The sequence below is a fragment of the Crocodylus siamensis genome, chromosome 3 (assembly GCF_052110815.1).
Source record: "Crocodylus siamensis isolate JL-2025a chromosome 3, ASM5211081v1, whole genome shotgun sequence".
Classification (NCBI taxonomy): Eukaryota; Metazoa; Chordata; order Crocodylia; family Crocodylidae; genus Crocodylus; species Crocodylus siamensis.
The window spans coordinates 71,421,200-71,444,341 of NC_143397.1; the positions used below are offsets into that span (position 1 = coordinate 71,421,200).

Below are 23,142 nucleotides of genomic sequence, written 5' to 3' on the forward strand. Positions count from 1 at the left end.
GGCGGTGGGGGGGGGAGTAGAATTAGTATTATGGTTCTATTGTTTTTCTTTTTCCACTTTAGACTTTAGGAAAATGCTTGATTTGATTTTTAGAATAAACATGATATATAGTGCATGCCTCTTTTTTTATCTGTAGGGTGTTGCTGGAAATCCTATGGTAAAGTCAGTGCTTGATAAAACCAAACACTCAGTAGAGACCATGATTACAACGCTGGATCCTGGCATGGCTCCTTACATCAGTAAGTACGTAAGACAAACTTCAAGAGAGTGGTGAGTGTGAACCATACTGTACTTCAGACCACTTTTGGTTTGCATACTTTCCAGAAGAAGCTTTCCTACTGTATAGTTGTTTTAAAATGAAACGGGCAATTTAACAGAATACCTGGAGTGTGACATACTAAATCTTGTTAAGACAGACTATTTTAATTGTGGGACCTGATTTCAAGTTACACAATACTGCCTTTTAGTGGTGTGATGGTGATAGTGACAATCATTACATTTAGGATCATTCGATGTCTGTGTTTCCATGCAGTAACGGCCTCAAATACTGGAAAGTCATAAAAATCCGTTCTATTTGGTAGCCTTTGAATTAGCTGAATTTTGGCAGTCCAGTTTCATGGTAAAGGTGCTAGATTGAGCTTTATCAAAACTTAGCTTCTATTCCCAGCTCTGCCGTAAACAGTACTCTTCAGCAAGTCTGTTCTCTATGGGCTTTGGTTCCCAACGTTTTCCTTTTAGAGGGTATCCATTTCTCCCATTCATTAATACTATAATAAAGTCTTCAGTGTAGGTGTACAGCACCTAGCATGGTTTAGATATTACATTAGTGCTTGAAAGTCCTAGCTTCCTGTCCCAGAGAGCTCACTATCTAAATAATTAAGAGAGTCTACCAGTGAAGGGGAACATGTCATGGGAGAAATGAAGTGGCTTTCCTGAGTTTATGGAGCAAGTTGGTTGATAGCAGAGCTGAATGTAAAATCCCAGTTTGGTGCCTTACCAACTCCAAACTATGCCATTTCTCCTGATATTATCTCAGCTTCTCTACTACATATTTATGCTGTTACCTTCAGGAAGACTCATCAGAATGTGTTTCTGAATATTTGCAAGAGCTTTTTTTAATGTTCTGCTTGTTAACACTCTGGGCAGTTTTCCCTTTGTTGTGGTTGCTGGTGGAAACGCTAGTGAAATACAAAAAACAAGAGGAAGAGACAGAGGCAAAGCTCGAGACCTTGCTAAAGAATACTGCATTTAAAACATTGTTCCTCGTTGAAAGGGAAAATTCCAGTGTAATGTCTTTTTTTTAGCTCTCAGTTGCTTTTCATGTACGGTTCTGGTTAAGTATCTACTTTTGGATTTTGGGGAAAAACATGCTCCACACACCACATCCATTGTATGCTAGCAAGTGAAAACTGGAGATTGTTAACAATGCCACAGAGTATTATTACTTTAAAGGGTTACTGAGGCAAGGGAAGGAAAAGATAAAACTTCTGATAAAATTTCTTTCTCTCCTTCAGCCACATCATATATTTAACAAAATGACTTGGGAACTTTGAAATAATTCCTAACATGGGTAAAGTTAAATTTTAAAGCTGTCCAGTCACTTCTGATCGGTGTGAGTGGGCTGGGAGGAAAGCAGCAGTACTTCCATTGCTGCTTAATTGGTGGGAATAGAACTTTAGAAGTGACAGGAATATGGTATATTTTCAATATACAGATCTGAGAGCTGTTTGGATGATCCAAGTTGCTTTCTTGCTAACAGAAACCTTTAAACCAGAAAGCTACAGGAGTCAAAATAGAATTGTGGTGTAGGTGGGAGCCTATAGACCAGGGATGGCAATCACATCTGGCCCCATAGACCAGATGAGTGGTGTGGGGTCATTCTGTGGGCTAGATTGGGTCAATAGATGCCCCCCCTGGGCATACTTGATCCAGCAGCTGCTTCAGCTCATCTAGGACCTGTGCTGTGTGTGCAGCTCAGATCCCATTCTAGCTGCTCTGGGTACTGCATGTAGTACAATGCAGTCTGACTGGAGAGGCAGCTGTGCTGCATATGGTGGCCACCCCAGGTGAACTGAGCCATGTGAGAGACCCATCCTAGCTGCTTTGGGACTGCGCTGCATTCAGCACCTGCTCCAGCCAATCCAGGACCTGCGCTTCATACAGTATCTGTGAGTGCTGTGTGCACCAGCTGGAATAAGCACTAGGTGCAGCCTGCATCCCTGAGCAGCTGTGTGTGTGGCATAATCTGGCCAGGGTGGGCATAGCATGCGGCGCAGCTGCCACTCCAGCTGGACTGTACAGCACATGGTGCCTGTTCTGGCTTGTCTGGGATTTGTGCCACATGCAGCATGGGTCCTGTACCAGCTGGAGCAGCTATCAGATCTGGTATCCCAGGGGAGGGATTTAAAAGGTGGAAGATACCATGGGCCTGATCCAGCCCAAGGACTAGTCCTGCCCCATGGTTATGTGCTGTGCCCTGTGTGGTTCTGACAGACCCAGGGGCAGCACCATGACCTGAATCGTGAGGCTCCACAAGCCTGATCTGGCCCATGAGTCCTGTGTTTAACACCCCTGCTATAGATTCTGGCCTCTTGCTAGTATTTGGAGAGGAAGGATGTGGAATATTTAAAAAATGACAGAAGGTTATTTATGTTAAAACTATTATGTTTAAATGACAACATCTCAACAGCTCATTGTGAGTGAAGTAAATGATAAGTCCAATTAAAAATTAAGAAAACACTTTCTGGGGTGAGGGGAAAATATCAAACTGGTAAACGTTGATTACATACGGTTCAGGAAATTTAGAATTCAGCAACCAAAAACAGTATCTTACAATGGAGGTTGTCAGGTAACCTTATATTGTATTGGCAGAGCTGGTAGCTGCAACTAATGTATATCACACATTATGTAATGAAAGCATCTGTTGTAATTTGGACAGTCACGGAGCAGAGGTGAATTTCAGATGCAAGTTCGTCACATTAATTCCGACGCGTGTAGTTAAAGCCACTATTTATTTGTGTTGCCTGGGAACTACATTTAATAACTTTGGCGCACACAACAGTTGTTTCCATGCTGTAGGACTATATGATGTCTAAGATGACTGAACACATGCTATCCATTTGCTAGATAATGTTTGCAATAGGGGAACAATGACCATGCCTTGCAGTTATGATTTGTTGCTGTGTACTGCACTTAATTTAATGGAAAAACTTCCACTAAGATCAATGGGCATAGCAATGCGGCTCTAAACTCTTTCCTACCCAGCTAGTTATATTTCTGAGGTGGTCCTTGAAACCGTTCACCTGTGGTATGATAAGATACAGTATATAGTCTCTGTAGCGTTTCTTATATTAAAGAAGCTTCTTCTACACAGTAGTTTAATGGGTGCATAATGAGTTGTCTTCAGTACTTCAGCCATTCCTCTTTGCAGATTTTCTTCCATTTAAGGCTCTCTACTAGGATTTAATTTCACTGAATCTTAAAATGTTTAGGTGTTTGTAGTAAGTGTCTCTTCCTGTGATTGATTTTTTTCTTATTCAAATTAAGATATTCTCAGCATCGGGGATATTTTTCTGTTCTGCCATTACTCAAGTTTTAATGCAGTTGTCTAATGTTCAGTGATGGGCACGCAAAAAAAAATAGTTTTTCAAACTTAACTCATTGGTAGAATGTTCTGTAGTCACTGTTGTAGCAAGTCTTCAGTGATTTTCCCCGACCCCCCCACTTTTAAAAATAATAATAAAGAAGTATTCCTTCAGTTGAAGGTTTGCAAATAATTTGGGCTGTGGTAAATGTTGTTGCTGTTGTTGTTTTTTAAATGTTAAATTTCAAGCTTCTTCTGGAAAATCTCTTGTTTGTGGTGATTAAAATAAATACTGTAGACTTCAGCATCAGGTTTTTTAGGTGTAATGCTTGCGTAAGCAGCACTTGTTTTTCAAATCCATTATCTACTTTGCCTTTCTCCCACTCATTAGACCTGGGTATCAAACTCATCTGGCCCATAATGAGTGGCGTGGGACTGGCCCCATGCCACTCATCCAGCCTGTGGAAGCAGCCCCACAGCATGTGATTCAGCTCTGGACTCAGGGACCAGAGTAGCACCAGGGAGCAGATGATGGGGTTCTGGGCTGTATCTTTGACCCTCGTGCATTAAGACTATATAAAGTGCTGCATAATTTTCTATGTACTTTTGCAGTCAAAGAGCCCTCAAAGGAACTAGATTCATAGACTGGCAGTTTATGTGCAAAGTATGCTGTTTGTGTGCAAAGTCTTCATATTCTTGATGCTTTACATGGAAAGTTGACATCTAACTGAATTGCTTCAAATTTAGGAATGTTTACTGGAAAAGAACAACACAACATACTCTTTCAACTGATTTTGCATAGTGAAGTATATTGCAGCAAGAACTTTTGGACAGTGCTGTCATAGACTTTGTATACTATTTTATGGAGAAAATGAGGATAATTTAACATTTTAAAAACAGCGGTGCTCAACCTCTGGCCTGCAGGTCAGATGCATTAATGCCAAATTTCCAAACCCTGCACAGCAGGCTCAGCTTGGGGCCAGGACATGACTCCTGCACTAGATCTGACCCCCCTGGCTCCAGCCTGCACAGGGTCTGAACATCACCTCTTTGGGCTGAGGGTGGGAAAAGGTTGGGCACTGCTGTGTTAAGTCATAAGCAGTTAAATAAAAGCTGCATGGTGAGGGTGGTTTTCTTTCTGGAATAGTGTTCTAACCTTACAGTGAAAGTACAAACTGCTGTGCTTATAGTAGAAGCTTTTTTTAAAAAAGGAAACTTTTTCCTTTTAGATTTTAAAGTTTTAGATGGATATTAGAAATAAATTAATGTAAGAAAAAGAAAGCCAGAGGTAGAAACATGTAAAGTGCTTAGAGATGCAAGAAAAGAGATTCAAATAATGTTGAAGCTAATGGTTCAAGGATGCTTAGAAGTTAGCCAGAGCTTCAAAAGAAATGTTTTTACTGTATTTGCTCAGATATGACAACCCTGATTATTATTATTATTATAAAATGACCCCACTACTTAGATTTTATGTATGGACAATTTTATAAATGTGTTATAATTTTCCATATAGAAACTAATTATTTTAGGTTTGTCTTTAATTTGTGCCCATCCCATTGCAACAGCAGGGAAAATAAATCTTGGGGGTGGAGCCAGGTAGTCCCCTTGCCCTCTACCTCCCCCACAACTACTTCTTCCTCCTTCAGCTTCTTGTTCCCTTCCTTACTGTCAGACCCACCACTTCCCGAGCATGTGGAAGTGAGGAGCAAATATAAAAACATGGACCTTGAAATTAAACATAGCTATAGCAATTTGCATTTTATACCCAAAGATTTTGTCATCCAATTGATGTACGTTACATTTTTTTGAAACTACTACAAGTTTTAACTCAGGAACTCCATAAAGGTACTTTTAAGAGCACTTTGGCACCAACCTTATATAGAGTACGAGCTAGACTTGATATAATTCCAAATCTAAAAGTCTCATGATTTACCATATAGATCACTGGGCTGGGACCCAGCAGTGTCAACAGCATTTCAAGCCATAGTTGCCCTACAGCTCAACACTGCTATGGGGGAATGTGTGTGTGTACTCTAGATAACCCCCCTGCCTTCTCCTTACAAGGGATACATGTATTGATTAGCCCCCACTCATGACTGGAACCGGGTGTTCTTGTCACTAGTCCTGGGATGCTCCAAAATTTATATGTCGATAAGTTGCAAAGAAATCTGGTCTGGCTTCACTTCATGGTGGGTGGGGCTACATTAAATGTATGTAACAGGATGTGGTGGGGGGCAACGGAGAGATTCTGGGTGAACTGTTTGGGGCCCTGTTTTGTGAAGTTTGCCAGCATTCAAGGCTGAAGAACTAGGAAACATTGGAAACGGGACAGAAAGGCATAGCTCAACTGTGGGAATTCAGAAGGAATCAAAATGTTTGCAGAGGGGGACTCTAAAAAGAGTCAGCACTGAGGGGGACTGTGCTTAATAGGTACTACTGTGTGTCTTCATCAGGTGGGCTGTACTATGTTTGTCCAGCATGGCAGGGAAACACCATGTATCTGGATCCATGAGGGCAGTTTTCCTTAAGCTCCTGGGGGATAACTGTTCTTTTGGTGTGGTTTAGTACCTGTTGAGGTGTTGAGGCTTAAACCACACTTTATGAAAATGTGTTGCTTCTGTGGCCATATGGCTGAAGGCAGGCAAAACTTGTGGGTATCCGCACCCCAACCCTCCAGGCTTGGGCCTGCACGTAGGATGCAAAGACTTTGGAAATATCTGAAGCCCCTGGTGGGGGTGGAGGATGTTTGCTGGTTGTAGGGCCACTTATGGTTCTGGACTAACTCATGAATTTGGACCTGATTTGGCTTGGAACACAAAAAATGTCTTTAAAAAAAAAGTATGAGCCATATATTTTATAGTAATGCATACTGTTGGCTACATTTAATCAACTTCCTAGTTGGTTTCCATTACTCAGCACATGCTGTTTTTGGCAGCAGTTTAATCATAGCCAACGTATTTAATGAGGTTTTCTCAACAAAATCATTTTGTCTTTGTAGAATCTGGAGGAGAGCTGGACATAGTGGTTACCTCCAACAAAGAAGTAAAAGTGGCTGCCATTCGAGATGCTTTCCAGGAAGTCTTTGGAATGGCTGTAGTTACTGGGGAAGCTGGACAGTCAAATATTGCACCACAACCTGTTGGCTATGCAGCTGGATTAAAAGTAAGTGGGTGAATAATGATGGAGAAAGCTCAGTTAGGAGATCTTGAACACCAGCAGTTTTTGAGTGACAAATGTACTTAGAAAATCCTAACTGGGGCATTGAGGAAAGCTTTCTTGGTTATCGTTGTCTATTATTATGGTCATGTCAGATCCGTTATTAGTAGAACATCTGTGTCTTCTTGGGAAGGTATATATTAGAAGTGACTGAGGAGCATAAATACTATTTTTGGCAGTTTCCTAATGCAACCATACCTGGTTATTTATCATTTATAATACTTTCAGTGTGTGTCAGTTCTTGGCCCCCAACCAACTTGGGTAGTAACAGTCTAAAAAAATTGCACATTTTAAAGGATTCTTCTTGCCCTACCGTTGTTATGTTGATACAAAATATATTAACATGATTATCACAACCAAAATATAAGCCTAGAGAAAGAGAGTATGAGTCATGGAAATATTTATGCACCTACTAACCATAGTGAAATTCAGCACTGCTTAAAAGTAAGGGAATCTTAAAACTTTTACTTTGTCTTGGGAAATGAGTAACTTAATTCCTAATGTTTAAAGACAAATCTAAAATAAGTGTTTTGTCATAGTTTCTGTAAACTTTTGGAATTTCAGAGCTTTATTTCCAAATATTAGCATTGTTAAAATTCCTGTGGTGCTGTATAATGTCTGTGGTTTATCTTGGAGGTTAAAGGTTACATTCTTCCATCTTTTTTTATGCTCTGTTGTGGGTTTTTCAGAACATTCTCTAAGAGCTTGTTATGTTGTCGTTTAGGGAGCACAGGAAAGGATAGACAGCTTGCGTCGGACTGGAGTGATACATGAGAAACAGCCTGCTGTGTCTGTAGAAAATTTCATCGCAGAATTGCTTCCTGACAAGTGAGAAGCTTTAATTTATTCAGGTTGGGAGCAAAAAAGAGCATTCTGTATTGGGTTCAGGTAGTCCATAAAGAATTATTAGCAGTATCCTTCTCAAGAGAGAAAAGGAGGGAAGTTGTCGGTATATGATATTACCTTGGCAGACTTTGCTTTGGACAAGAGACTGCACAATTTCAAAAAGCCGTATAAGTTAACTAATAGCTAAAATCTGTCAGATGTACTGGGATTCAAAGTTTAAAAGCATGACACAAGGGCAGCTAACTGTCAAAAGTGAGGGAGTTTTATGTGTTCCAGTTTGATAGCTAGTTCCGTTTCTGAAATGACGTCTCATTTGGAGAGTGTATTAGCTGACTTACTGGCATTGTAGTGGTACACTGAGTATTTCTATTCATTACTAATTGACAGTATTCTCAAGTTAGGTTCATTTTCAGTTACTTTTTAAAATACTTGCAACTCTAGGAAGTTATAAAAATGCTTCTATTTTAGAGATTCCATTTAGAATTCAAGTTTTAATAAGTCATCAAAGGAAAGTTGGAGCTAACAGATTACTGTTGATTAATTTTGTAATGCAATGTCAGAAGCATTAGGGTCTACTTCTTAGGCCTTAATGTGTTTACTTTAGAAAATAGGCATCTCAAACAAACAAAAAATACACACAGAAAATTTGAATCCTTTCTTATTTATTTAACCTAATATTAACTGAATGGAGCAAAATATATTTCATACATTCAGTGAACATAAAAGGAAGCAGAATAAGCAAGTATGTTTATTTTATCTAATTTTTGGTTTAGATGGTTTTATTGCTACAGAGAAGGTTTTAAGAAAAAATTGATTATACAGGAGACATATGCCCCAAGTGCGGCAGAAAAAAAGGAAGGCTTTTGTTTTCTATTTACCTGTTCCTAAATCTTTGTAAGTGCGGTCTGTATAATGCTCAAAATGACCCAGGACTGCAGTGTTGTTTTGCATATTGAGAGGTACAAGGAATGTAACTGAAGCAAAGCCTGATTAAATGAATGAGCCCTGGTACTTCACAAGAGCAAAATTATTCTTTATATATAAGGTTTTTTTTACTGAAAGGGGAATATTAAAAGTCTCTTTATATAGTAGACTAAAGATATTCTAGTTCTTTTTGGCCTCTTCTTGCCTCTAACATTGTGAAAATAATAGAACTTGGTGCTGGTAGTCATTATATAATATTAAAATGTGTATCCTTGGATATATAGCTCATCAAGGTATCATTTTTCAACATGTCACAGTCCAGGGTGTTAACCAGAGTTGTCTTGCAAATCCATTAATCCCCCAGAAGAGGAGCCTTCAAGTGAACTCTCACCAATCTCTGGTACCTCACTTGCTTAGAGAGCCACTCATTAAACCTTTATTTTGGTCAGTACGAACTTCTCCCCTCTCATATTGCAGCAATTGGAAAGGAAGGGAAATTGCTACCCCTTTTAACTTCTAGCAGTATTTGTGGCATTGAACGTTTACCCAGTTTATTGGGTCTATGTAAATATACTTTTCAATTCCCTTATTTGGCTGTTTGCAGTTCAAGGTAACTTGCTCAGCATTCTTACATGTTTTAAATGGAAGAGTGGTCCCCTGTTACATCCCCTTTAAACTCCTTCCCTCCCCTACACCTTTTTAGACCAGGAACCCAAAGCAGTGTTATCAATGCTAGTCCTGTCCTGGCTGGCTTTATTAACCTCACTCTTGCATGAAGCAGAAGTGGCCCAGCCAGTTGGTTCCTACGGTCTGAATCTTCCAGACTACAACCCCAACTTTACATAATCTTCATAGCAACAACATCCATTCTTCTGAAGTAAAGATCAGAAAAAACACCACAATAATCTTTTCCCCTTCTAAACTTGATTTAATAGTTCCTGTGCCCTATTCTCTCAGCTGGAACCATTTAACTGTAGACACAGTTGTGAGAATTAAATAAACATGAGCTAGGGACAATATGTCAGCCTTAATTTGATCCAGATCATGCCACCATAGACTCTGCTAGGAAAAAAATATTTTAGTCTCTACAAACCAGATGAGGAAAATGATCTAGATGCTGGCCCTATGTACTTTAATGGATTGTGCTCCATATTATTTGTAAGCTGTCTAGTTGTTCTTTTCAATTAACACATTAAATAATTGGTTTTAATAGAGTTACTTTTTTGTGAATTCATGTGAATATACACTATGTCTCCACAAATGGGATTACTTCTGTGAGTCTGAGTGAGATGCAGGTTTTTATTTAGTGAGTAACCAGATTTAACAATTGTATCAAGTCATTATTGATGTAAGCTGTTACAATGTAGCTGTAGAACCATTGCCCTGTTAGGATACAAATGTAGTAAACGTTGAAGCTATAACCCTATTTCATTCCAGGTTAAACTTACAGGTACTTAGCTAACTTGTATCACTATAGGAGCATAACAGTGTAACAGCTGGTGTGTGTTCCCAACCTGCAACTTCCCCTCCCTTTTCACAGTGGTTAAATGTTAATTTTGTCCATGGGCTTAACAAAGGATGACTTAAGAACAAAACCTCGGGTTTATGAAGACTCTGTGAAAATTACAGTATAGCTAATATGTCCAAATATATATCCTACTGGTGTTCCTTTTGATTTATTTTTTCAGTGAATGGTGAGTTACCTATGTTTATATAATAGAGCAGTGCCTTTTTATAGGCTCTAGTTGTAAAATATCAAAATGTACCCATTAGATTCTTTATTGCAATAATAAATTCATACATGTACTCTGCAACATCCTGTAAATTGAAGCACCATCCTTGACACTGCATTCTTCAGTTTACTGCTTAAAGGGTAGGTAATTTGTATGCCATTACAGGTGGTTTGACATTGGCTGTCTGATTATTGAAGATCCAGTCCATGGGATTCATCTAGAAACTTTCACCCAAGCAACACCAGTGCCTTTACAATACGTTCAACAGGTAAGTTTTCTGCATTTCTTAGTTATTTAATAGCTTGAGTTTTGGGAGCCAGGACTTCCTTTGATTTAATATCATGAATGATACAACTCCATACTATAGCAAATATCTCTTCACTTCAATTCTTATTTATAAGATGAAGGTAAGATCTAGATGAAAACTGCTGTGATGGTCGTGGTCGATATATGTAAATACCCTTAGAGATAAAGTGTTTTTTATTTATTTAAAACTCAATATATCCAGAAAAATTGTAGTTACTTGTAGAGTTTTCTAGCTGATTTGGACTGAAGAGCTACTGGCAAAAGGCATGCTGTAAAAACTCTGCATTGAGCCCAGGAAAAGTTATTTAAATGTTTGAAATCTTTTCAGTAAAAGAAACATAGAATGTTTGAAAAAATGAATTATTAAAATAAGCTTTACAACTTAATGCTGATTCAGTATCTTTCTCTTTCTTCCTAGTGATTGCAAGAGAGTGATAGCAGCTTTTGAATTACAACAGACTTGCTTTTGTATTGAGCATAATGGAATAGCATCACAAGCTATTGCTCCTCTTGTGCAGTTTGTAAATAGGCAAAACCCTGAGCCAGCATAGAGGCCCGTGGCTTTTACCAGAAATGCAGCCATACGGGTCTGCCTTTACACTGTACATCACGGAGTGGGAGCTAATATATCTAGCACATATTTAATCTTCATTTTTAAGGTTTTCTTTCTTTATTGATAACCTTCAAAGCTTTGAGTTGTGCATTCATGGCACTGTAACTCTGGCATCATTCTACAGTTAGCCGGTAGGATTAACCATGCTTGTCCCACAAAACTGCTAACCTGGAAAGAAACTCCCAATAAAGAAGAGCCTCTGAGGAAATCCTTACCAAATCTAAAGTAACTTTAAAAAACCCAATAAAATGGATCCTTTCCCATAACTTGAGGTATAGTTTGGATCTAGGAAATTTGGGATCTGGCAGTCCTGGGTTCAGTTCCCAGCCTTACTACAGTTGTCCTAATATTAATGCATATTATTAATATACAACAACTAGCAACAGGCTGCATCAGTTTCAGTAAAAACCACCATTATGTAGTAGGTGAAAATCACAAGAAAAAGAAAACTCTATTTCTAGTGACAGCGAGACCACTTCTATCTAAATAATCTGAAGGGTGAGGCAGTTTTTCCTTTTGGGCTCTGGTATTTCAAGAAAGGGAGGGAATGTCAATGATGTATCTCCAGTGGGAAGGTTCTTTGAGAGTAAGATGAAATGTCTCGACTCATTTCATCAACTGTGGTCCAACATTTATATAGCTTTTGTAAGATGTAAAGGATAAGAATTTGTTTAGTCATCACTGGAACCTTTTTCTCTGCTTTCCCACCAATTCTGCAGTCCCCTGCAGTGGTTGCAATTTATACATTACAGCTGGACGTGGCATAACTTTTTTTTCTTTAGAAAATTTCCCATGAAAATATTTTAAACAAAATAGTTGGTTTAGAGTTTAACTTTCAGTTTCTTTTAAATCCCAAATTCCTGTGTACTTGTTTCTGAATTCCAGTAGAATGTCTGTGGGGTGTGGAGTTTTTGTTCCTGTTTTTCTTTTTTTACATTTTTAACTTTTTTCAGAAGTTCTGCAACCTTGTAAAAATTATAGAAGTGCTAAAGGAAAAAATGCAACACATTGTTACTCAGTTTTCCTCAGGAAGAATAAGTAAATATGAAGCTGGAGGAAAAATTTACTACTAGCTTCAGTGGGTGAAGTTCTCGTTGTCTTTTGCTCCCTGGCCATGTTAGCTAGGATACCTACCTGTTCTTTATTACAGTTTTACAGTCTCTTTGAAACAACATTTATTATTCTAATATGCAGTAAAATAAGTATTTCTTCCACTTTATAAAAATACATTGAATCTTACAATAACTGCTACTATTTAAATAGTAGTAAACTTATAGTTGGTAGGGTCGGAAGGGACCTGAGCAGATTATCAAGTCCATTCCCATGCCATGGGCAGGAAAGAATGCTGGGGTCAAACAACCCTGGCAAAGTGTCTGTCTAGCCTCCTTAGGTGCAGTACCCTGCACTTGTCAGTATTGAATCCCATCTTATTCTCATCCACCCACCCCCGTAACCTGTCCAGATCCAATTGCAGCCTGTCTTCTAGTGTGCCCACTTCTCCCCACATCTTAGTGTCATCTGCGAATTTGAACAAGGTGCTTTTCACCGCCTTGTCCAAGTCGCTGATGAAGGTGTTGAACAGTGTGGGCCCAAGGACCGAGCCCTGGGGGACCCCACTGCCCACATCCCTCCAGGTTGAAAATGACCTGTCTACCACCACTCTCTGGCTGCAGCCCTCCAGCCAATTGGTGACCCATCTGACTGTGTAGGGATCAACACCACAATCTCCTAATTTTGTAACAAGAATGGGGTGAGAGACAGTGTCAAAGGCCTTCCTAAAATCCAGAAAGACTACATCCACCATGATACCTGTGTCCAAGGATTTTGTGACCAGATTATAGATTCAAGTAGTATGATTCCTTCTTAGGTTAAAAGACTTCAGACTTTGAAAAGTTCTATTTACTACATAGCAGGAGTCGACAAGGAAGATTTCATAAATGGATCTGCTTAATTGATATATGGTATTTACTCTAATAGAAGACAGCCTTGATTATAAGATGACCCCCCCAGTAATTAGATTCCGTATATGGAAAATTTTATAAAATGGTTATAATTTTTCTAGGTATAGAATCTAATTACTGTACTGGAGGTTTGCCTTGAATTTGTCCGATTCCCACTGCTACAGCAGGGAAAATAAATTGGGGGTGGGGGGTAGGTCAGGTAGCCCCTTTGCTCTCTGCTCCCCCCTGCAGACCTTTTCCTCACTCCTTATTGACAGATCCTGCTCTCCCTGAGAACAGGGAAGTGAGGGACAAATTTCAAAACAATAACCTCAAAATTAAGCATGGCTGTAGCAATTTGTATGTAGTACTCATGCACTTAGTTAATCCAGAATCAAACCTTTTTCTAAAACTGGTGCAAGTTTTAGCACAAGTCCTCCATAAACACACTTTTGAGCTGCATTTTGGCACCTACTTATCATTATCATGTATAGTTTGTACTATGTATTAATCTAAAGCCAGAGCCTTCTCTTTAGCTTGCTCCTGCGGCTATATAACTGAAGCAAAATGGAGGGGCATCCGAACCCCAAGCCTCTGGGCTTGGGTCTGCGTGTAGGATGCCAGCCAAAGGATTTGGCAGTATCTGAAGCCCCAGGCGAAGGGAGGATGCTTGCCAGTAGCAAGGTCACACATGGTTCTGGAAATGACTTGCATGGATTTGGAATTAATTTAGCTGATTTGACTTGGGGGGGCACAAAAAAATTCCTTTAAAAAAATACAAAATAAACAAACCTAACATGTTTGTCCAGTGTGGGCAGGGGAGATACCATAGCTAAGGGAATGCACTTTCAAACGGCACTGTATAGCAGAGGGTGCACCTTTGTCTGCATGTGGACAGGACTCCCTATGAGAGCCTCACAGTTAGCTTACCGCTGGCCGGCTTCCAGTGGGAGGATCTTGGATACATGTCGACTGTATGGAAATGGGAAATTCCTCCCTAGCTTGTTCCTGCAGCCATACAGCTGAGGGCAAGTGAAACTTGGGGGCATCTGAACCCCAAGCCTCCGGGTTTGGGTCTGCACATAGGATGCCTGCCAAAAGATTTAAAAATATCTGAAGCCCCAGACTGAAAAGTGTGGGATGGAGGATACTTGCCGTATACAGTTCATGAACAATTAAAATGATTTGGAACTGATCTGGCTAATTCAGCTAATTTGACCTGGGACATGAAAAATTTTCCTTAAAAATAAAAAGTTTGCCCAGTGTGGGCCATGTGTTTGTCATACTCAGTGTTGGCTACGTTTAATCAGCTTCATAACGGGTTTCCATTGCTGAGCATATGCTGCTTTTGGCAGCAGTTTAATGATAGACAACATATTTAGTGGGATTTCCTTATGCAATTATAAGATGAGGGCCTTTTCCCCCCATGCCGGTTGGGAGGGAAAAACTCATCTTGTATTCAAGTAAATATGGTATATAACCATGTTCAATGTCACTTGATATGGTATATGGACACTATGTAGGAGTGAGTGTAAACTTTTAAGCTTGCATTGTATTATAACCAACAGAAATAACTCTAAATTTCCTATATAAAGGGACTATGTCCACCTTTTGTGCTTCATAGTTTTAGGACTTTTGTTTTCCCTACTCATGATATAATCCATCCATGAAAAAACAGTCCTAGGCTATGTTTATGTTGCTCTTGACCCAATAGTGAAGCATTTATTTAAAGGATCAGATTTTTTTCTCTTGTGGATGTCCAGTAACAGTAGCTTGAAATACAGCATTTCCATCAATTCAGTTCAACATGTCTTAATTAACTGGAAGTAAAAAAAATCAAAACTACCTTATCTATCCCAATTTGATGTTATGGGTTAGTTCATGTATGAAAAAACCCTTTTATCTCTCCCACTGCTGTAAAGCTATGCTTCCTTCCATTTGCTAAGTTCTTTCTGCTAAATCTGTCCTTTTCCTTGCCTATTTACAATGTATTTAAGAGTCCCTTCATATTTGCTTTGTTCTATTATTTGTGTCTAGTGCCCTCTACACATCTATGCAGGTCATTTTTGCATGACTCATTTTGAACAAATCTGCTCCTGACAGGGATGATAAGCCATTTGTCCCCTTGGGCTGCTATTGAACCACTTGTTAACTGTCATCTTTCACTTGACATTCCACTATCCATTTGCAGGATGTTGTATCCGAGGTTAGTAGTACGTAGCAGAGAAACAACCCAGTAAGTGTAGTTTAACTTGCAATCACATCCTCTATTTCCTTATTGAGATGGAGCATGGACTTGTTTTATAGGGCTGTTTTAAGGATTGGACATTTTTAAAGCCCTCTAAAGATGAAAATCATTCTATAAGTACACACATCCTTATTGATTACATCTGGCTGGCAGCTTTTTCAATACAACTTTGTGGTAACGCCAGGGTGACTTTGTTACTAGGCAAACTGCATAGTAGCCCTGGGAATGTCTTGTGTCATCTAGGAACATAATGTGTGGAACTTTAAAAGCCCCATTGACTGGACCAAGTATCCAGTTACCAAGAGACAAATTTTTAGAACTAGGGTTGTGGGACCTTCAATATTTGCATATTTCTTATTCTCAAGTGAGCCCATTGGAATGAATAGGGCTGCTGTCCAAATAAGGTACTAATGAAGGCAAGGATTTTAGAATCTGACCTTTTACCTCATTAATTAAATAATTTCATCTGATATTATTACGCAGGCTCAGAATCTTACTCCCGAGGACTATAACCTGAGATGGTCGGGCCTATTGGTGACGGTGGGGGAAGTGCTGGAGAAAACTTTGCTGAATGTCAACAGGACCGATTGGCATGTGGCATTTACTGCTATGTCCCGTCGACAAATGATCTACAGTGCAGCCAAGGCTCTAGCAGGAATGTACAGACAGCATTTACCACCCAGGACCGTTTGAAAGAAGACCTGACACTAAAGAGAACTTCCTCCCCCACCCCCTTTCTGTCTGATGTGAAAAAAAGGTTGCATCTTCAGCTAAATATTTTAGTCCTCGTTGGATACAGCACAATTTTTTAATCTACCTGTAAAATATATATATATTTTTTCTTTTTAGAAAGGTATTGTTTCAATAATGGAAATGAATAACTCCTTTTTTATCAATTATATTGACTTCTAATATGATGCATAAAAAGAAAATTAGAGTGAACTGGTACAGCAGGATCACATAGCACTAAAATTTGTTGGATGGAGGATGCATTTTCATTTCAGATATGTAATAGGCATTTGTTGAAAAGTCAAATTTAATATTATATTTACTCAAGTATAATTTTTAAAGAGGGGTACAAATATTTACTAGTTATGGCAGTAGTAGCCTTGTTCATAGCATCTCCAATGTATTTTTGCATTTCAATTCAGTACCTCTGTGTTGGGTATTTTCTAGGGACCTAAGATAAGTAGGTGCTTAGTACTTTCTCTACACGTACATCATCTCAGGACTGATGCTGAGTAATTTTAAAGCATTTTAAAAGTGAATGGTTGAGAGAGAGCATAAATGAATGCTCTTATAGTTGAGATCTGGTCCAAATCTGAATTCTTGTCTTCCACTTTTTGTTTTGTTTTAGTTTTTTTGTAGCATGTATTCAGTCCATCTCCCAGTAAAACCAACAGGAAGACTGAGCTGTTTTAATGAACATTAGATCAGACAGGATGTGCGCATGAAAATGTCTCGGCAATGGAATTTAACAAAATCCATTTACTTATTTCTTATCTTCAGACAGTTATTCTGTGTTTGCATACTGAAGAGTCTTAAGTAATTTTTATCAGTTTTCATCCATCAGCAGATTAGCAAAATGTGACACTCATATACTTTGCTCTGACATTCTGTATTTATGAAAGCAGGTACAGATCCTGAATTGCCTTACAGGTGTCATGGACTCACTGCATTTCATTGCAAATCTTTGTGGCATTTCTTCATAGCTAAAAATGCCCTATATCTATGATCAGACATGAGCCTACATTTTTATTCAGAAAGGTGGAGATACTTGGGAGAGGTAATATTTTGATGATAGCTTTTTTTTTAAAACAAAGAATAAATAATTGCTTTGCCTTAAAAACTAGTTTTTCAGCTTATACTGATCTGCCTTTATCTTTTGTAGATGCTTTCAGAGGACATTTTTATATACTGTTTAGCCAGCTCCTGTTTGTACCCAGTGAAATTCTGTCCTGTTTCCAAGTAATATATTTTGCCATAATTGGCTTACAGTGTAAATTAGATTTAAATAAATGTTTTTTTCCTAAAGAATTGTACCTTTTTACTTTAAATGTGTGGAGTTTTTTCTTTGTTTTGTTTTTCAATCACAACTTGTATGAATGAGTTTTTACTGCATCTTGCACAGATGACTTGTGTATCTGGTATGTATTCCATGTAGCTTTTTCTGAAGAAAACCTAGTTCCCTTTTCTTTGAAGTATCCGTCCATAAGCATTGGAGAGAGCCAGTGGCAAGTGTTCAAGAATACTTTCTATGTTTTTTGCTATATATGCATTAAACTTCTCCATGCCTCATTTCTTTCACAAATTTAGAATACTTAACATCTTTTTCTTTCCCATGCCAAGAAAAGAATGTGAAGAGTGGTTCAGACTAGTGCTGAGACTCCTGTAACCATGTATCTTTCCTCCTCATGAAGCTTTTTAAAATAAGTGGGTAAAAGAAGGAGGGGGAGTTTGGGAGATGGACAAATTGAGAGCCAAATTTTCAGTTTTTATTTTGTGTACAGTCTTTCCCATAATGAGTTTATTCAGTTATTGTTAATGGTACCACTGCTGTAGCAACATACAACTCAGAAAGTATTTTCAGGTAAGTTGTTAGATGCCTAAAGCTGTTCCCATCATCTAATCGTACCTGCCGGAGCACAGCAACATCTTCCATTATTTCATAATCCAAAAAAGATGTCACGGGAACCCTTTTGTTCTTCTCACTAGTGCATCCTTTTCCTTTAATAGATGCTGTACAAAATGTTAGCTTCCCTTACTATAACCATTTTCTCAAGGTGTGGAGAAGGTGAAGGAGAGAGTTTTTTACTACTTTGTGAGGTTGTGTGTCCAGGTATAGAGCAGACAGGCTGTTAATCCTTGCTTATTAAAACTGAAATGGTTGTTTTGTTTAGTTTTGTTTTTCTCCTAGGACTGTTTTCTCTCTCTTTGTGTCCTTTCTCTCTCCTGGCAGTTGTCACCCATAAAGCCGGTTTCTTAGCACCTTGCTTATTGCAGTGACAGCTGAGCAAGAAAAGATGGCTGTGATTTCTACCTTCTGTGATGCTACTTGCTAAGATGGAGGTTACACAACTGCCCCGCTGAGATGTGTTGTGTAACCTCTGATACAACATCCTGCAAATGGATAGCAGTATTGTACCATTTTTGTCTCAAAGTTCATCATCCCTCAGTTCATTCAGAAGTCTGTGCTAGTTCAGTGACTGAATTCCTAGTGTCTACTGGTGCTTCAAGTGCTGCAAAACTAGTTTGGAAAAATATAGTTTAGTGCTATTTTTCTTTAGAGTTTGCTTTATGGTTTAGAGATGTCTTTCTCTTTGGGATCGGTGGGGCTCCTGGCGTTAGGGCACATGTAGGTAGGGCAATCCATGCTAACTATAAGCCAAAACTGACCCTGGGGTCCCTCACGTAGGTTTGCAGCTGGGAGGGGTCCAGCTATGGGAGGGTGGCAGTGTTCTTTTTGTCCTGTTTTGGCACCTAGTTATAGTTAGAGCCAGGTAGGTTAGTGCAGTTCATGTTAATTGTAAGAGAATTCTCTAGTTTCTGTTTTCTGGAGAAAAACATTCTGCTAAGACTTCACAAGTGATACACTTGGAGTATATCAGACAAAACATATCTGCCCCAGTGGAATGCAAATAGATCTAGAAAGAGATCAGTGCCATTACAGAGGGCTGCTAGAAACATGAAAACTTGAAGGCCATAGTTGGCAATTCAAACCGACAAGATCTGGATTTAAGTTCTTACCTTGATAATACAAGTTAAAGCCAACACAGTGTTTTCCAGTTAAAATGTATTAATTGTTCCTAATTACTTAGAATTACATAAATAATTCAGGTCATAGAATCATATAAAATCAGGACTGGAAGGGACCTCAGGAGGTCATCTAGTCCAACCCCCTGCTCAAAGCAGGACCAGCCCCAACTATATCGTCTAGCCAAGGCTTTGTCTAGCTGGGTCTTAAAAAACCCCTGAGGATGGAGGTTCTACAACGTCTCTGGGTAACTGGTTTATTACTCTCCTGGTGAAAGAGTTTTTCCTAATATCTAACTTTTCTTGCTGCAACATGAGACAATTGTTCTGTGTTCTGTCATCTGCCACCATTGGGAACAGTCTAGCTCCATCCTGTTTGTAACCACCCTTCAGGTAGATGACACTGCTGTTAAATCCCTCCTAAGTCTTCTGTTCTCCAGACTAAATAAGCCCAGTTTCCTCAGCCATGTGCCCCAGCCCCCGAACCTTTTCAGTTCATTGCAGGCATCAAGAGAAATTTGTATACAGCAGGCTCCCAGCTGAACAACTTCTGTGAAAGAAAGCACAGATCTGTCTACTTTGTTTGAAGATGAAATGTGCCTATACACAGCTCCACATACCCTGCCAAATAATTCGGTTTTCTGCCAGCTTGCATTCCTTGCCAACCAGCCACTCTTCATACAGATACTAACACCTCCATACAAAAGGCAGACAAAACACATATCTTACAGTGTATCCTCAAAAGCTGACAAGTCTCAAGCTGTTTTACTTCTGAGTCTGTGTCCTTGCTAATACTCTGTTCCCTTCCTATTAAATGGAGGGAGATCATATATTGACTCTTCTGTTAATTGGAAGACTGGGGGGGGGGCAAGAGGGAAAGGGGGACAGGAAAAGGCAATCTCAAGTAGCTTATTTCCAGGGGGTTATGGTTTTATATCTCAAAACCAGCACTTCTTGAATTTTTTAGAACCTCACCTTTCACCATGGGAGTCACACTTTTTAATATAGGATACCTTAGTCACCTAATAGCATCAGTTCTGGCTTCTGAAAGAATTAAAAATGCAACCCCTTGTAGAGTGTGTTACATTAGTGTAACCTTGAAGTGACAAATATGGGATATGATCGCATATGGACATGGTTTGAGATGGGGAAGGAATCAAAGATGATGCATGAGATTTGAACTTAACTGGATAAGGAAGGAAAGATATGGAAGTATGGGGAGAGAAATAAGTTTGTAGGTCATCCATGTAGATAGTAGCTGAAGCTGCATGAATGGGTGGGTGTCAAAATGTGCAGGTTTAATTGGAAGTGAAGAAGTGGGTAAGGACAGTATGCAGGAAATCCTGTGGAGTCACCCAGTATCCACTATAGGAATGTTCAGTGTGGAACGCAAGTGGAGGGATGCTGGTACTTCAAAGCTGCTGTTTACAAGCACAGTGCTTTCTTTGGTTGTGATATTCCATGTTCAAGATCACTCTTCTACCAATCATCTTGTTCCCTGTACACAGCAGCAATACTGCCATGTTTTTCCATTCCTAGGTGCTGGGTCAGAGAATAGCAAAGTACTGTTGTAAGATTTTGTAGGTGTTTTGCTTTAAAGTCAGGATTATTATCCGAGTGAAGGTTGTGCACCTTTTGGTATGATTATATAGACAAACAAACAAACCCATAACTTCATAACTTGGCTTGACCCGTTTCCATTTTGTCCCTAGCCTAATACTAACATCTAAGCTGTGAAACAGCACATTTGGTTAAGCTGTGAGAGACTGGTAAATAATATGTGTAGGTAAGCTTAATGTAAAATTTGCAGTTCTTTACACTTTGCTAGTGCTATATGCCAATAAGGAAAGAGTTCAATTTTCAGGAAAAATTATTAAAGCAAAGAGATGTTAAATGGTATTATTATTTTAAGAGAAAGAAAACATAATTTATAGGTTTAAAAAATCCTAAAGGAGTTAAATCTAATTCTGTTGGTATAAGTGTCAATGACCTTAAATACTCTTCTTTTTTTTCTTCTTTTTTTTGTAGTGCCAGTTCTCACTATGATTTACTAAGCTCTTCAGTTTCTTTGAACAAAATAAGATTTGGGTGCAGGGTTCCAAAGGAAATCCTATGAGCATCAATGATCTCAATTACTTGGTTAGGTGTCCCTTCTTGGATGGGATCAAATTCTTATATCTATCTTTTAAAAGAATGGTTTTAAAAAAGGCATTACTAAATTTTCAGAGGGTAGCTCTTATTCATGTTTAAAAAAATTGTGTTGATCACATTGACTCCATTAGCCTTTTCTGCTAATTAGAAGAACTTTGTGTTGGCTTATGACGAATGGGTCCAACGGTGGCTTTCAATGCTTTAAACTCATGTAGCCCTTTAAGTTTGTTATAATATGTACCATTATGTGTCTGTTATATCACTATAATCATGTTATAACCTCTCCTAACAGCCTAAGACTATAGACGGTATTTTTACCTTTCTTTCTTTTCCTTTATTTATATTTGTCCTTTCTTCTTCTTTCCCATTCCTTGTTTTGTACCCTGTAGAAGTTTTGTTACAAATCTTGAGACGTAAGCATACTCCAGTTTGAGTAGCACAGGCCTATACAGCATGAACTGGGAAATACCTGTAGTCTTCATGAATACATGCCTATGAAGATTTTATGGTAGGTTACTCGCTATGGAGTTAGATCAAATGGCATTGTAAAGAAATCAAGCGGGGAAAAGTGAAACAATGGTTCAGATAAGAAGCATCCCTGGAAGTGCTCAAACACAATAGCAAGGTTGATAAGTCTGATGGGAGGAGAGATCAAAGGAAACAGTAAATCATCATAGGAGCAGGGGCACAGAAGAAGAGTGAATGGGATGAGTGAGTTGGGATAGCCTGCTAGGGAGTGCCAGTGGAAAGACTGGCTGACTCCTAGTGAGATACAGAATCAAGGAAGCCTGCTTTGCAAGAATGCAGTCTACCTTCTTAGCCAAGGTGAAGATTCATTGAGGATGAGTTGGTTAGTTAAGAAGATGTTAAAAGTTTTGACTTTTTGTTGCACCCCTTTTTCCCAGTACACCTGAAGACCATACACCCCTCGTCTCAAATAATGTCTTGTTTTGAAAAGGCTACCCTGCATTTATCCAAACATCTGCTAGCTGAATAACTCCTAAGAGAGAGAGGTAGTTAGCTATGCTAATCTGAAGTCAGGCAGATGCACCTCAGAGAGTAATTCTACCAGGGCTCCGAGCCAATTTAGACACGTACGAGGAGTCATGGGGAGAAACCAGGGACCCTGTCTCAGAGCAATGGAGTCACTCTTGGGTTCTCTCTTGGGAATGAAGTGGAGGCCCAAGACCTATAGGTAAGGATGCAGCTGGGATTGTAGCATAGGTAGAGTACTTACCCTGATTCCTAGCAGGCTTGGGTTCTGCTTACTAGTCTATTCCTGTGTCCTTACTTCATTACCAGTGCTGCATCCATACCTTCGCTCTGCTGTGCTGACATAGGTATACCTGCCTCCCCCCTCCTTGCCTATACTCCCTGCAAATCCTGTGTGTACCTGCCAAGACCAAAGTAATCCGTAATGGATATTCACTGACTTCACTGATGTTACAGCAGACATGACTGAGTAAATAATTATTTCTACAGCCCCTCTCCCCCCAAAAGTGTACTCTGGGCAGAGGCTGTATTTGCTTTTCAGAAGATGGAAAGATGTGGAATGTGAATAACAACCTTTCTCTAACTTGTGCACCAGCATCCATTTTGTTTAGCTGTTTCTAGAGGGTGAATCTCTAATACTCACTTGCCATATGTTGTTGCTATCATAACAATCACTTTCACTTAATTTGGCAGCTGTCAGCATGATGGCACTGCAGGAAAACTACAATTATAAAATATTCTTTTCTATTATAACCCTGTCTGTGAGAGACATCTCAGCACCTAAGGTTTCTGATTGCGTGACTGAGTAAAATGGGGGCAGTTTTTATTTAATGTTA

At 39.1% G+C, this 23,142-nt stretch overlaps 1 protein-coding gene across 1 annotated transcript in view; it reads left to right on the forward strand.

Annotated features, from left to right (window-relative positions):
- PRRC1 (proline rich coiled-coil 1) overlaps positions 1-17,465 on the forward strand; it is a 39,108-nt gene extending 21,643 nt beyond the window's left edge. Inside the window, exons 5-9 of the mRNA XM_090038493.1 lie at positions 137-239; positions 6,582-6,745; positions 7,524-7,627; positions 10,468-10,570; positions 15,893-17,465. Coding sequence (XP_089894619.1) covers positions 137-239; positions 6,582-6,745; positions 7,524-7,627; positions 10,468-10,570; positions 15,893-16,102 — 684 coding nt within the window. The 3' untranslated portion in view covers positions 16,103-17,465. The remainder of the gene's footprint in view (positions 1-136; positions 240-6,581; positions 6,746-7,523; positions 7,628-10,467; positions 10,571-15,892) is intronic.
- Positions 17,466-23,142: the final 5,677 nt, after the last annotated feature.